General features: G+C 39.1%; 1 protein-coding gene across 1 annotated transcript in view; it reads left to right on the top strand.

Moving 5' to 3' along the window:
* Positions 1 to 5,552: 5,552 nt before the first annotated feature.
* Positions 5,553 to 13,695, top strand: part of LOC114841557 — a 17,296-nt gene continuing 9,153 nt past the window's right edge. The window contains 6 exon segments of the mRNA XM_029126579.1: positions 5,553 to 5,846; positions 5,908 to 6,104; positions 6,274 to 6,490; positions 6,590 to 6,696; positions 6,772 to 6,880; positions 6,960 to 7,079. Coding sequence (XP_028982412.1) covers positions 5,553 to 5,846; positions 5,908 to 6,104; positions 6,274 to 6,490; positions 6,590 to 6,696; positions 6,772 to 6,880; positions 6,960 to 7,079 — 1,044 coding nt within the window.

Raw genomic sequence — 13,695 nt, 5'->3', positions numbered from 1 at the left:
TGAGAATGTGGAGGGAGATGGGAAAATTACGGTAGGCGTGTTATAAAAAATCTCAATATATTTTCGTGGGATCGAACCACTTGTCACTATTGCCGTACAGTCTTTGGTATAATTAATGTTGAATGTCTAATTTTCACTGATATTGTCTTTTCACTTTATCTCGTCGAGTCACTGAAATTACTGAACTTAATCAACAAGTTGATGTACTGAACAAAGATATTAAATTTAGAATACTGTTTGACTGAATACTTTAGATCATTATCGTAACGATACTTCTACACTACTGACTGACTCTTCCGGGTGCCGCGCTGACCTGTGTCCGTTGACCCGAAAGTTCACGGAGATTTTCGGAGATGGCCGAGTTAGTCGACCGTGACCATTATGGAGATTTAGGCTGTATTTCGAACAACTGAAATATCTTGGAAACTATGTATGGACGGGTATACATATTTTGATTCAGTGAGATGGGGGCACCAAGACGAGTATTTTGAAGAAAAAAAATCGAAATCGGTTGGATAGTTTTCCAGATATCACCTAAAAACGATTTACAAACGAATGGTCATTTCTCAAAAACGGCTAGACCGATTGAACTGAAACTTAGCACACAGTTAGTTCTTAGTATTACCTATAAGCTGAACAAATTTCAGATTTTTTTGAATCATTTTAGCCCTTTATTCCTCCAATTTTCAAAAAGTTGACCACCAGGTGGACACCCGCACATACACACGGGGTGGTCAAACTTCGTATTTTTACATTTCAGACCATTCTGCATCGTTTCCAAGCAAAATTAGCGATTCGAAAAATCGAACGATTTCAATGCTTCCATTCGGAAGCAAAATCATCGAAAATTCATTTTCGTGTCACGGGACCTGAAAAACCCCATTTTCGTAGCGCTGCATACCGAAAATTAATATACACACCTCGCCATGGAAAACATCACCCTCTCCCACGTGCTTCCCACCTTGCCTTCGGCTCGGAAGGCAATCTTGCACGTGGGGGACGGTGATCTGTTTCCCAAGGCTCGGGCATGTAATGTACTATTCCATCTTCTGCTAACATCAACAAACATAATGCGAGAGAAACACCCTAGAATGGAGAATAAAAATAAAATCGATAGTGATGGAATTCGTAACGAAAGGCTTTTTACGGCAAACTCACGTACATTGGGATTTATATTTCTATTTTTTGGAAAATAGACAACTAGAATGGACGAGAAGGCTGCGAGAGGAATGATTGTAAGAATGAGGCATCGATTCTTGTCGATAAAATAAATAGACTGGCACTGTCACGTTTTTCAAGAATACGTGAATGGACGAGACAAGTCCATGCATTGAATAGAAATTCAAAAACTTCGCGATAACCTATTGTCATTTACTTTTTTTATATTCAACTAAAGCGTTGAACATATTTCATCTGAAGTCAGAGATTCAATCATGGAATTAAATGACGTAGTGATGGCTTTTTTGAGTATCAAAAGTAATATGTGTACCGACGGCGGTGGCTGTGTGGTTAGAGTGTGGGATTGGCATACGTGGGACCCGGGTTCGATTCCTGTGACACTCTAAATCTCACGGTTTCATTGTCGAGCGGGAGTCTCGCAAGAGACGACTAGTACCTGGGCAGGTTTTCCCCTCAAATGAGGTTTTCCCTTGTCCTTCGACGAGTGCGGTACAGGGGGTTCGGGGGTGGAAAGGGAACAAATCGTAAAGATCCGAAAAGGTATACGAGAAGAAAAAAATTTTTAAGTAATATGTGTTATATATGGAACATTCTATATCAACTTAGCCACCTTAGATTCGTCTATATCTCAGAATCATTAATTGTCATTTTCATAGTCAAGTTCAGTATAATTGCTGAATTTGGGGGACTCTTTATTTCTTTAGCCCCAATCGGTTGCTCATCAGACATGACAAGAATTTGAAAAAATCAAATTAAAAAAAAACTCATATCACGCGAACAAATCGGCAGATTTTGATAAATAAAAATTTTAGACACCCAACGAGAAAGTTATGCTTAAATTGATTGATTGCAATTCATTTACCGTACATTATATTTTACAAAATGAAGTCATGACGAAGTTCTACAGCTGAAAAACTATAATAAATAATAATTGTTAATCGTAATCAAGCAAATAGTAAAAGTAGATCAGTAGGACGAATAAGGAGTATGCTAGTTCAATTCCAATTCATTTGGCGCCACAATTTAATAGTTGTTTCTGACCGACGACGGTGGCTGTGTGGTTAGAGTGTGGGATTGGTATGCGAGAGACACAGGTTCGATTCTCGGCTGGGGGGGGGGCTTAAATTTATGAAACTCTAAAATCTCACGGTTTCATTTGTCGAGCAGGAGATAGACACAATTAAATAGTAAAACAACAAAATTATCACATCACTATCATTAACTTTAAGTAAAATCCATAATCTGTTTCCCGATGATTTCTTTAAATATAATTACGTTTCAGGAGTATTACCTATACTACTATCGTCTCGAATTACTCATAGGTGAATAATAAAATGTTCCAAAAATTCGACTCCATGTTTTCTTATTTCGAATCCATCGTATATATTCAGCGCATTAGGTTTTTTCGTCACTGAGGCCCGATAAGTGACGCTTACGGGGGCTGTGTTGAGAGGGGGTAAATGGCGTTTAGCACACCAGGTCTGTAAAACGAGGTACAGGTATGGTAAATGAGACTTACCATTTCTTGGCCCGTAAATTCATACAGTTTCTAGATGGGTAACCCACAAAACATTCGTAGGAATACAACATGAAGTGAGCCATTATAACTGTCGCTTACATGAAAACTCGGCGGATCGTACAATCTACTGAGATGCGTCACCGCCACTGCCGATAGTCTCAATAGGCCTTCTCATAGTAACTAGATGGATGCGCGCATGCCCAAGCGGATCTAGTGACTTCCCGCTAGGGTTTCGGGCAGTTTTGGATGGAAATACACAGGTGGGATGGGTAACATTTGTTTATTTTCAATATTTATTAATTAACATTGATGTTTTTGAACCCAAAATTGGTGAAATATATTTTGTCCCTACCCAAAATTGTTAAAATGGCGGAGAAGAAACCAGTAATGCATAAGGGGGCTGAAAAAAAAGTTATGTTTTATGCAAAAGTGACACACGCACCAAAATTTTTAGAACATCATGATTTTTTTCCATTCCATTCCCGAAGCCGTGTTTAACATTTCGTAAAGGGAATGTGAAAGAAACGTTAAAAAACATGTCGCTAAATGTCCAAAATGTGCTAAATCTGACTCCATAAAGAATTCTATAGCGCTTTCCTTGACGTGTTTATTTTTTACCTTATCTGGGTGGGTTTCTTTAATGCTCCTTTTTTTGTTTTAAATTCAGATATGTTCCTTGAGGACTGAAAGAACCCCTAACCCCTCATCGCACCACCCCCCTGCCAATTGGGCTTCAATTGTTTCGAAGAAATGCCACGGGCAAAAATTGTTGTGTATTTGGTGGGATTCCAAAGGTGTAATCTATTATGAGATACTCGAACAGGGGGAAACCGTTACTGCTAAGCGTTATCAGGAGCAACTGGTGAAACTGAGTGATGCTATTGAGGAAAAGAGACCTTTTACTGGTAGTGATACGAAGTAAGTGATTTTGCTGCAGGACAACACGCGGCCACACACGGCAAAACAAACTCTGAAAGTTATCTCCACGTTGGGCTGGGAAACTCTCTCACATGCGGCGTATTCTCCAGACCTTGCGCCTTCTATCACCTGTTTCGGGTGCTACAACATCACCTGGTGGATACCCAGTTTCGATCTTCTGAAGAAGTCCGGCAGAGCATTGATGACTTCATCCAGTCAAAACCACCATCTTTCTTCCGAACCGGAATCCGACAATTGCCCGATAGATGGGAGAAATGCGCGTGCAAAGTGACGGTGATTATTTTCAAGATTAGATCTGTATTCATTTTTTTATAAATAAATGTCAGAATTGTCGGAAAAAGGCCGAGAATTAATTTATACACCTAACAAATCGTCTACGGGATGTACAACCCCCCCCCCCCCTATATATGAGGTTCCCGTAAGAGGGGGGGTCACACTAGATTCTCGATGTACAACCCCCCCTTCTCATAATATATGTCCCTGATATAAACCATCTCATATACACCCCGCCACTGTATAAAATCCCATCACAATAATAGAACTTCCCCTCTAGCCCCTCCCCCCTCACCATATGAACCTTCACCGCATGAATCAAAACCCCTGCTACAACCCCTCACATAACCATTCCCTCACATCACCCTCACTATCCATTCCCATTAATAAAACTCTCCTTTACAAAACAGCCCCCCCCCCGTAATAAACCACCATACAAAACCCCTCGTCAACAATAAAACCCCCTTTTAACAATACACCCCTGTTTACAAAACCCCCCTCTTTACAAAACCCCCCTGTTTGCAAAACCCCTCTGCTTGCAACCCCTCTCCCTTCCTGTATGAGCATATCCACGTCAAAACGCAAGGCCAAAAAAGTCGATCTCACGGATTTTTTCGCCGATTTTTTCTTTTAAAGTTGGTCTCAATGCGAACATTTACAAAAAAAATCACCCAAAAATATTGAAAATGAAGGAAGTTATGATTTTTTGAAAATTTTTCATTTTTTTCGATGCATATTTTCAGGTGATTTTTCTTTTTAAGTTTTCAGCAATATCTAATTCGGGTTTGGAGGTATCAAATCGCGTTTTTGCACATGAAATATACATAGAAAAACCTTGAAAATGAGCCGTCATTTGATGTATCCCATTGTTATTTAAGGGTTTTATGCAGCAAAACGTGTTTTTCATTCGATCACAATTATCTCAAAGACCTCATTTTTTTTAAATCTGAAATTTTCACCAAAAATCATTAGTAAGATGATGAAAATTTTGGCGGCAATTAAAGTTATTACTTCGCAGTGGTTGACTGCATTTTGATGGGTTAAATAAGCATGTTGCTGGAACAATGAGAAAAATGTGACCTAATTTTTTTAAAATCAAGATGTGGGTGCCTAGGATCTCTTTGTCGATTTTTTCCCTTTGATAGAATTAGAGTCACATTCCACTTAGCTTCGTACATCGAAACTCAGGATTAAAAAAGTGAGACGAACGATCTCCTTGGGCCCTCAATTTTCACAAACGTCTATCACGATAATAAAGACTTCTTATCGGTTCACGACGCTGTTTTGCCATCTTCGATTCGTTCTGGTCATATATCTTTAAAGAGGCAAATACCATGTTTGTATCATGCACAACGCCCACCGTTTACGCGCAAATGCGCTCCCAATCTCATAGAATGTCAGTAATTTTTACTTAAGAAAATGGTCATTGAGCCTGCCTGCATTATTGCGTACGGTAATTTTCCCACTTATCTTCTAGTTCATGTTTCGTCCAATCATATCGCATGATATTGAATATTGAAAGCTCATTATATCGATCTTGTGAAGCAGTCTACCTGATACCAAACGCAATTGAACTCAGCGATTATTCTCTTCGATTTCATCCAAACATTGTAGCACTGTTGAGTTCACTAACGGAACTACAATGACAGAGTTCTATAATACTGCACGGCCGTTTCAATCGGACTTTAAATACCTTCTAGGCGGAGATGTCCGTATTCTGCAATCAATTGGATTGTATTCAATGGGTAGTATTTTCACGCATCGTGAACCAAAATGGCCTTATTGAGAAGTATTACCTTTTGTCCTCCTGATACCTGCATTATGTTTTGGCTCAGCTTGTAATATACGCAACATGATCGGACTTTTACAAACTGATTTCATGTTAGCTGTTGAAGTCGCTACCGCTACGCTCACCACCACATTGAGTATGTTTAAAGTACGTGGAACTCGAAAGGAGTGGTGAAACGAAAAAGAATGAAAAATATTGATGCATCTAGGGAATTCGATTGTGCGTTTATCGACGAGACTTTTACCATCTGATAAAAATATGCCACATTTGTTGGAATGTTCAAGTGTCTCGCAATAAAATAACACAAAGTATCGTGGAAATTGCGAAATTAGCCCGTTTGTTTAGGATTTATTATGCTTCCGTGGTTATCGCAACATTGGCAGCATATGTAGTACAGCCCTTTGGGTAAGTGCGATATAAGACTTCCACAAATGATGAGGGATTTTCATTAATTTTATGGTCATCGGAATGTTATCCTTAAATTGACCTGCCTTTAAATCTCGTTTATATATAACATTTATTCTAGCCTCTTCATGAAGGAATTTTATAGTATTAGCAATAACATCAGTTTCAGGGCATATTTTCAGAATTATCTGTCTAGATCGAATGAATCGTTTGATTTCACGAAAACTATCTATCCAACTGGTTATCCTTTCCACCTAAATTCGACTAAAGCATTTTTCATTTGTATAACCATAGAAACGATGGGAATGTATTTTATAAGCCTATATTGGATTGCAGCAGATAGACTTTTCGCCCAATTCACAACACATTTATCTCTTCATTTTCAAGTGAATTTTTTTTTATTTCTTCCGATTGTGATTTTCCGTGCTATTTCAAAATTTATTATATCTTCTGTGGCAAAACGAAAATGTCTGATGTGTTTGCAGATACTTTCGGATGAGATTCGGAAAATATGTCCTAGCACAATAACTTCGCCGTCGAAGTCAGCGAAAATTTCGAAGCGCTTGAAAACAATTGTCGAAGAATATCTAGAATTGTTCGAGAGAGTCTTACATTCTAATCTCTGAGTGCTTCACCAGTGATAGATCATTATTGTTGCAATTTTAACGAATTTCAGATATGTCTGGTCTTTGGAAAAATTGTGCAATTTAATATTATTCGCCACAGTTTTAGTCAACGGAATATATTTTTGCACCTGTCTTTATAGTCTACAATACGTATCTCAAGTTTTTATTATCTGCTAAGATCTATTGTTTAAAGCGTTATTTCTGTAACAACTATTCATTGCTTTTATAGAGAATTGCAGAAAATAACTGGAAGGATGTTGCAAAAAATATGCTGCATGCATGCGGAGTAGTTTTACAAACTTTGATGTTCTGTATTTGTGCTGAACATTTGAACAATAAGGCAACTAGAGTGTTAACCCTAGTCTGGTCATCATACGCGACCCTGCAACTTTTGTCTCCGCCGCGGGGATTCGCCGCAGCGTCATTTAAACTCCAGCTTTGCCGCACTCACTCTACACTGCTGAGGTGCGTTTAGCGTGTTTCCGGCAACATCGCGTAGCGGGCATTCATTTAATATGGGAAAAAATAATTCATCTATTGCCAAATATATGTTTTCTTTGTGAATTTCGGGAATTGTGTTCATCTAAAAACTACTATCATTTTTTAGGCACTTCAATTGAAGAAGTCAGTTTGTTAGTTTTTTTCTATTTTTTTTAGTTAACCAGTCAGTAATAGTCGAGATACATGGTAGCGTATCAGCCAAGAACAACTTTCGACTCCGACTCTATAAAACATCAGGTAGAGCGCACCTTCTATCTTTATACGACAGAACTTTATGGTGCAAACGGGACGAAAAATCGGAAAAGTATCCTTAGTTACATTATATAAAATGCCTGTGAGTTTTTTAACGGTGGGTAACCATTAAAACAGGGTGGGCCGGGCCAACTGAGCATTACATCCAATGCTGAAGTGTTGCCACCATTGCGTTTAACTGAGCATTAATTCAGTGTTCTATTTTTTTTGTCACTCAGTCCGTAAAGCGTCCGTGAAACACCGCTCCCGAACTAATTGACAAAAAATACTAGTCGATACACGGCCGTGGACAACTTTTCTGCCTCATATGATTACAGAACTCGACTTCGGCTCGTCCTGTAACCTCATATTCGCCAGAAAAGTTCCTCAAGGCCTAGCGTCGAGATGTACTATCTCGTTCGTCGAAAATTCGAATTCTTGTCATATTTACATCTGGAACTCAAAGATAAAGACCTTCGGTGAAATAATGGTTTATGTTTGGAATGTGACAAAACCGCATTTGTTGAAAATTGTGTCTATTAAATGTCCATGGATCGTTGAATTTGAAAACAAAATAAATATTTTTCTTTGAATGATGACAGAAACTGCTTTCAGTTTCGTGGGGACGATGCTCTAAATTAGAGTCCGGTGAAATGCGAGGAACCAGAAAACAATTTTGTAATTATTTCAAAAAAATTAGCAATACGTTCAAACTAAAAAAAAAACAATTTTTTTTTTGTAAAAATAACTCCTTGCAATAAAAAATCAATAGGAGTAGGATCAATGTTCTCGGCGTGGAGTTTTTCAATTCACTCTCCACATGAATCTAATCCTTCACGTTCTCATCCGCGCTAAGTAGTCCAGGCGTCAGGGGTTTCATGACACTGCGAAATCCTACAAAAGGTTTTAATGTCGTAATCGCTTGGTTTTTACATGAATAATAATATCCTAAAAAATAACTGTCAATTTCGATCGGCAAGTTATTGTTTAAATAATCAGAATTCGCAATTTATTGGTTTTTCACGGTTTCCACAGAAACTATGCGTTTTGCGATAAAAATAGTTACATACAAAATTAATCCCCATGAAATTATCTAAAAAAAATGTTTCTCGACTTTTTTTGTCCGATCAATCGGTTTTAAGAGACAGCCTAAAGGACAACCGCACACCGTTCAGCCGCGAAAGACAAACGTCAACTACGTGGTTAGACCCCAGGTAGAGATTATGACTTGCATTTGGGTAGCTGCTAGGTTGCAGTGACGGCCACAGTCCAACAGCTAGGTAGCCGCGTTAGGCAGACACTACCCGAATCGGTTACGCTGAATAGCGCTATGGATGAATTGCGCGGCAACCTTTCAGTGCATGGTTTCGTGCAAAGAGGATTGACTAAAGTAGAGGCTCAGATCTCGGGGTTGGACTGACCCCAAGCCAAAAGTAGTTCGACCCCAACGGAGGGATGCCGCCACGGTCGAATCTGACGGCTGGGCGAACTGCCTGTGCGGGTAACTCGGCAGTACAGTGGACTTCCCTTAGCTCTTATGATCTCTAACTCGGGGGGCGTGCTCAAGCGGCGGGGAATGTTTCTCCCACTCTGCATGTGACGCCATATGCGAGGGGAAGTGTTTTGCCGGCCGATATATTATGAATCTGCTCGGAGATATAACCTCCAAATGAATGTATCAAATACTTCGAGTCGAAAGAGGAAAATTACAGGTGTAGAAATTCATTTTAAATTAAAAGCTTTAGATGAGTTAGAGAATGGTGCTTCAGTTGACGCGGTGGCAGAAACTCTTGGTGTCCATTCGACAACAGTCAGAGGTTGGATCAAGAATAAAGAGAATTTACGTCAATGGCAGAATGACCATCACAACGTCCTCCCAGCAAAGAGGAAATGGTTGAAGAAACCAGTGAATAGTCTCGTAGATGAAGCTGGTTGTGGTTCCAAGAGCGACGTTCTGCTGGGTGTCCTTTGAGTGGCTCATTGGTTCGAATGCAGGCACTCCATTTTCACGCAAGTCTTGGGGGTGCTGCTGATTTTGGTGCAACTGATGGTTGGTTGAGTAAGTGGAAAATACGCCATGGAGTGCGATGTTTGACAGTCACTGGTGAAAAACTCTCAGCTGATTCCAAGGGTGCAGATACGTACAAGGTGGAATTCGCCAAGATGATGGAGGAGGAGAATCTATCACCAGATCAGGTGTTCAATGCAGATGAAACTGGGCTGAACTTCCGAAAAATTCCGAAAAAAACTTTATCTGCAAAGTCAGAGTCTGAAGCTGCTGGGTTGAAATGCCAGAAGGAGCGAGTGACTGTAATAGCATGCTCCAATGCTTCAAGATCATTTAAACTGCCTCTAGTATTCATTGGAAAATCAGCCAAGCCACGAGCAATCAAAGATCTCACAAATCTTCCTGTGTGCTACAAATCCCAGAAGACTGCTTGGATGACGAGTACTCTCTTCACCGACTGGTTCAAGGAGGAATTTGTTCCCCAGGTTACGGATTTTTTGCTGAAAAGAGGTTTACCATCCAAAGCCGTTCTGCTGGTTGATAACTGCGCTGCCCACCCACAACAGTTATCTGTTGGAGACATACGGGTAGAATTTCTGCCACCAAACACAACATCCTTGATCCAGCCCATGGATCAAGGATGTCTTCAGACTTTGAAGCTAATGTATCGTCAGCAGTTGATGGGATTTATTTTAGATCAGTTGAACGCGGGGACGACACTGACTGAAGCCTTGAAGAAATTTACTATCAGGGAGGTGATTTTTTGGATTTCCGATGCCTGGAAACGAGTCCTGGATAGGACGACTATCAAGTCGTGGGAACCGGTAATTATCGATTATCTATTTACTAATAAATTAAATAATGAAGTGGTAAAATGTAACAAATATTTTCCGCATTTAGTTGAGTAATGAATTTTCTCTAGAATAAGCGTTTTTTCAAATCGAAATAGTCATAAAATATTTTTCGATGGGAATTTTTTCAATTACAAAAAAAGATCTTGCTGAACTCTCACCAAAAATTATTTCTTTTTTCAACAAAAGGGTCGAATTCTTCTATTTTTTGTTCAAAGTTTAACCCCTCAATTACTACACCACATTAATTTGCTCAACAATATCCATCACATTGACTGAAGAATAATTTATCTTATAGCTTTATCCTGAGATTGAACAGAGGGTGGAAGCAGCCTCTCTAAGTATCAATGAGCAAAATCTACGTGTTGTGCATAATCAAAATATGGAAATGTGGAGAAGCCAATTCTTTCAATTGTTGAGTCAGATGGATGAATATCGAGGAGTGGATGACGCTGCTATTGTCACATGGCTTCAGGGTCCTACAACAAGTGACGAGTTCTTGGATGAGAACGAAGTCATTCAGGTTGTTCGAGAAGAGCTAGGAGAAGAAGTCGACGTCCCAACAGGCCAATTACCTCAGCAAAAATCGAACGTGACATTTGCAGTGGCTAAGGAGGGTCTAGGGAATCTCATTGAATATTGCAGAAACAGTCCATACTATCCATTGGAAGTCACTCACTGGCTGTTCAGCATTCAGAAATACATGACGAAGGAATTTCATATGACACAGGCAGGACCTAGTGAGCTTTAAAAACATCACTTTTTTTTCAATGATGAAAAAAACTGATAATCAGTTGAAGGCTCCTTAGTAGAAAGTCGATGCTGTCCTGGCCCACTTTATTACTTGTTTTTCCAATGTAAAGAAAGTAAGACGTTGGAGTATCAAGAGGACCAGGACGGATGACTTCAATTTTCAGGTGAGTAAAGGGATAGAAGGAAGAATTTTCGATGAAAATATGGAAACTATGAGAAATTTTTGCCTTTACAATTTTTTTATTTCTCATTACAGATGGAATCGTATTTTCACCTGAATGCTGTCATTAATGGTCGATTGATTCCTGGGTATTGTAAGAATGGGAGTTTCGTGAAGCAATCGTCTACCCTTTTTACTCTTGGTTTTTTTCCAGTGAAAATTGAACTGTGATTTTCATTTCAATGCCTCGTTTCGTTGGTTGTTTTAGTTGGGATGCCAAATGTAAGAATAGAAATCGTAAATAAATGATTTATAGGAACAAAGGTCTTTTTATGAATAAATCCTCATGACTGAATAAAAAAAAATTAATAACTTAGTTGAGACAGCATTTAATTACACTGTACTCTTCTCGGAGACCACAATCAGCACATTTAAGACAACACGATAAAGCTTAATATAATTTCCAATTTTCACTTATTGTTGCTAATAAATTGGCACCTTGCTTCCAAATAGATTGAGCTGATCTTGTTATATCTTCGTTTTGGTTAATATATTTATTATTTGCTCATTTATTCATTGCTTTAAACTCATTTCTCATCCAATTGGAGTTAAAATATTTTTCCGATTTTTGAATATCACATCGTATTCTTTCGCCATGAGATATTTTCTTTCAATTAAACGCTAATTAAACTCGGCTCACAATCTCTCTAGACATACATCAAATCTCAACTGAATTTCAACGAAACTACAACTGAATCCAGAGCAAAAAAAGAGAAACAAATTCTGAATGAACCCCCGAAAGAAACCTCAATATTTCATTATTCTCACAAATTTTTAAGAAACTTAATTTTTCTCAATTATATCATAATATTTTGACACTTCACGAAGAGCTTAGGATAATTCATGGGACATATCAGTGGCTGCAACGTTCTCGCTCTGATCATGCCATCGTCTTTCTTTCATATGGAAGTGGCAATCCCTACTTCAGAGTTCTTGGGATCCATACCCCGGAACGCTATGAGCTAGGGGAAGTCCACTGTATAGTCGTACTGGAGAGACTATAGTTTTGGTTTCCAGAGGTGGGAGACGAGGATTTGAGTGGGAATTGGGTCGAGTGGGGGTAACTCTGAGGACTATAATCTCTCCAGTACGACTGTAGCAGTCCCGCTGTCACAGGGATAGTTTCGGAGGGGAACCTATGTCCTCCTCGTCCTCAACATGTTCTTAATGTTTTTCAGGTGATTCATTTGCTGGCTAATTAATATTAAGGAATGAAACACAGAGGGTGTGACGGAGAATTAAATTCCCCATCAATCGATGCCCGTTGCATCCCTTAATCTCTGTAACAAAAAAAATACAAACTACGACAAAGTCATGGGCCAGTGAGAAAAATAATTTTCTTCTCGGCGCACAGTGACTTTTCACCATTCGCTCGCGAATTAAAAATGCACTTCTCCCCTCCTAATTGAGATTAAGGGATGAAAAAAGAGTAGTTCGATGGAGAATTAAATTCGCCACCAACTGACCCTTTTTCATCCCTTAATTTCTGTGAAAAATGGAAGAAACTGTCATGGAAATAACAGCGCAGTAAGAAAAATAATTGTTTTGCGGCGCACAGTGACTCCCGGTAATTAAAAATTCACTTCTCCCCTCCTAATTGAGATTAAGGGATGAAAAAAGGGCAGTTCGACGGAGAATTAAATTCTCCATCAATTAACCCTCTTTCATCCCTTAATCTCTGTAACAAAAAAATATAAACTGCCATGAAAGTCATGGGCCAGTGAGAAAAATAATAGTTTCGCGGCGCACAGTGACTCCCGGTAATTAAAAATTCACCTCTCCCCTCCTAATTGAGATTAAGGGATGAAAAAACGGCAGTTCGACGGAGAATTAAATTCCCCATCAATTAACCCTCTTTCATCCCTTAATCTCTGTAACAAAAAAATAAAAACTGCCAAGAAAGTCATGGGCCAGTGAGAAAAATAATAGTTTCGCGGCGCACAGTGACTCCCGGTAATTAAAAATTCACCTCTCCCCTCCTAATTGAGATTAAGGGATGAAAAAAGGGCAGTTCGACGGAGAATTACATTCTCCATTAACTAACCCTCTTTCATCCCTTAACCTTTGTAACAAAAGAATAAAAATCGCCATGAAAGTCAGGGGCCAGTAAGAAAAATAATTGTTTTGCGGCGCACAGTGACTCCCGGTAATTAAAAATTCACCTCTCCCNATGGGCCAGTGAGAAAAATAATTTTCTTCTCGGCGCACAGTGACTTTTCACCATTCGCTCGCGAATGAAAAATGCACTTCTCCCCTCCTAATTGAGATTAAGGGATGAAAAAAGAGTAGTTCGATGGAGAATTAAATTCGCCACCAACTGACCCTTTTTCATCCCTTAATTTCTGTGAAAAATGGAAGAAACTGTCATGGAAATAACAGCGCAGTAAGAAAAATAATTGTT

The sequence above is a fragment of the Diachasma alloeum genome, unplaced genomic scaffold (assembly GCF_001412515.2).
Source record: "Diachasma alloeum isolate Michigan unplaced genomic scaffold, Dall2.0 Dall_scaffold_00854, whole genome shotgun sequence".
Lineage (NCBI taxonomy): Eukaryota > Metazoa > Arthropoda > Insecta > Hymenoptera > Braconidae > Diachasma > Diachasma alloeum.
This window is presented reverse-complemented; position numbering and strand designations above follow the sequence as displayed.